Below are 2,433 nucleotides of genomic sequence, written 5' to 3'. Positions count from 1 at the left end.
CAACTTTTTGGGGGTGGTAAAAAACTAGAACTTGTCCATAATGCAATTCAACAACACAATCTAATGGGTAACAAGGAAAAAAGGAGACAAAGCTTCATGGACTGGATATTCTTGTATGGGGGAGTGAAGGTAGGATATAGTGGGTGTTATGTACATTATTAAGAAGGATTGAAAACCTTCTATTATAGCCAATCATCCCAAAAGTAGGATCCTAGTTGTAGAGGTGCAGTTAGAAGAAGAGAGGATATGGCTGATTAATATCTATGGGGCCCATACTCACAAAATCAAGGGAGAAATGTGGGAATGGTTCAATAGACTAGATATCCAACACTCTTGCATTTTAATGGGAGACTTCAATGTGGTAGAAAGACATCTAGACAGGTGTGGGGAAAAATTTGCACCCTTCAAAAACGGGCATCATTGCCCTCCAAAGCTTCATAGGAAGCCTAACTTTAAAATCTAGCTTCTAAAGAAGGCCACCCCAAGTACGTAATGGATTTCAGATGAAGGCCAAGGTACCTTTAAGGTATTCAATTTCCTAAATTTTGAAGTCGAAGGCATGGTTGCAAATTTAAGGCCTGGTTTAGGGAGGCAAACTCATTTCTATTCTTTTTTTTTTTGGGGATTTTCCTAATCTACACTCACACACGCTTGCACCGGTCCCCACAACAGTGCACTGAGAGTGGTACCGAACATGACACCTTGGCTAGAGCATTCGAATACCTTATCGACTCATCTACACTTGGGTGGTCCAAACTCTCTTGCTTAACCTTTTGAGAGAACACTCCCATACAGCAGGTTCAACGTGCCAACTTGCTAAGATTGTCTAGGGTTAAGCACTTCAACGGAAAATCAGAGGCTTGGAAACACTCAGCCGACGACATGCAGAAGGGGCCCAATTTGCATGAGATAAAAAAAAGATGCAGAAGGGGCCCAATTTGCACCAGATTAAAAAAAGATGTGAAACGGAATATAGCATATTCCATAATAATTCAAGCAAAAACAACATTTTGCCCCTTGATGGCAATTTGCAAGTAGCATCAAACTATAAAAGAATAGATCAGGTGGCCCAACCCAACGTTGCGGATAGGCTACAAAGGCAGTACCACGTGGCAGTCTGTATTAGTGACATGTGGCACACGTCCCATCGCGGTTAGGGGACGCCAACGTGGCACCACGTGGATGCCAGGAACAAACAAGGAAGCCTACTAACTGAGGTTAAGGGGGCGGAGGGGGCGCGGGGGTTTACGAGTGTTACTAGAACCATAGCCAGCGCCTGTCCAAGCTGTAGACCGAAGAACAGAATGCGTTGAAGTCTGCCTTCTGCCTCACTCAAAAGCCTTTGTTTTGGGCTTCAAGTCTTTGGTGGCTCCGTAGGCGCCGCAGCTGCACCTGGGCGCTCAACCAATTCCGCAGAAATCAAACGCTGTGCGTTTCTCTTAAGAAAAAAAAGGAGCAAGAGGGTTGCCTGCATCGGCCGATCTGCCTTGTGGGCCTTAGGGGTGGCCCTGTGAAGTCTTCCGGAGGAGGTGCAAGGCTAGCTCTTTTACAAAGTCACTGTGTTTGTGTGTGAGAGAGAGAGAGAGAGCGCCCTTTCCCCTTTCTCCCCTCCTCAAACCCACCATTTCACCTCAGCTCTACCATCCTTCAGATTGCTTTGGTCATTGTCCCCTCTCTCCAAGCTTTACCTTGTGCTTCTAACCTAGAAAATTGTCTCTAATCGCTTGGATTAGCTTACATATGGAGCCGGCCGCCGTCTCCTTCAACAGTTTTGGCCGGCGAGGACAACCGGCCTACCATCGCTGCCATTCTGGGCAGAAGAAAAACGCCGTGCTGATCACTCCACCATACTCAGATTCAGAACCATCAGATGGCAAGATGGATGCAATCTCTAACCTCCATCGCTTCCTGCAGCACACAACCCCTAGGGTTCCATCTCAATCCCTGTCCAAGGTCATATTTAATTCGTTAATTGCTCTCACATTATTATATGAATTTCTCTCTAGTCGCGCACTAAGTCCACAAGGTCGTACATCATTTTTTCCTTAAATGGCTCTCTAAGAAGGTAGTACATTTAATTCATTCATTTTGTCGCAGAGTTGCCCTCTCTTAGGGTTTTCTCAGACCTGCCAGTGCTTGTGGCATGCAGCTCTTTGAGTTTTGAATGGCTCTCTTAGGTCTCACAGACTCACAGTAATGCAAGACTTTCTCACAAATGCTAGCATTGTAGCATACACAGCATCACCATCCATCCTGAACTGGCTTGATTGATTTCTGCAGAGTCGCCTCCATGGCTTGTGCTCCCAAGGATCTGAAGGTTGTGAGAAGAATTTCTTCTCCTTGAGTGATCTCTGGGATAGTTTTGATGAATGGAGTGCCTACGGTGCGGGTGTTCCTATCCTCCTTTACGGTAAAGAAACTGTAATGCAGTAC

At 45.7% G+C, this 2,433-nt stretch overlaps 1 protein-coding gene across 2 annotated transcripts in view; it reads left to right on the top strand.

Annotated features, from left to right (window-relative positions):
• The first annotated feature begins 1,281 nt into the window (after positions 1-1,281).
• The window catches only part of LOC147630869 (uncharacterized), a 3,128-nt gene continuing 1,976 nt past the window's right edge, over positions 1,282-2,433 (top strand). Inside the window, exons 1-2 of one of the 2 annotated variants that reach the window (XM_086809245.1) lie at positions 1,282-1,953; positions 2,281-2,433. The exon at positions 2,281-2,433 is cut by the window's right edge and continues 68 nt beyond it. In XM_086809245.1, coding sequence (XP_086665371.1) covers positions 1,741-1,953; positions 2,281-2,433 — 366 coding nt within the window. In that variant the 5' untranslated portion in view covers positions 1,282-1,740. The remainder of the gene's footprint in view (positions 1,954-2,280) is intronic. The other variant, XM_086809246.1, reaches the window with a different exon arrangement.

This window comes from Cibotium barometz, chromosome 15 (assembly GCF_041138505.1).
Source record: "Cibotium barometz isolate CiBa-2024 chromosome 15, ASM4113850v1, whole genome shotgun sequence".
In the NCBI taxonomy this organism is placed as follows: Eukaryota; Viridiplantae; Streptophyta; class Polypodiopsida; order Cyatheales; family Cibotiaceae; genus Cibotium; species Cibotium barometz.
Note: the sequence above shows the minus strand (reverse complement) of the source record. Positions and strands in the feature narration are given on the sequence as shown.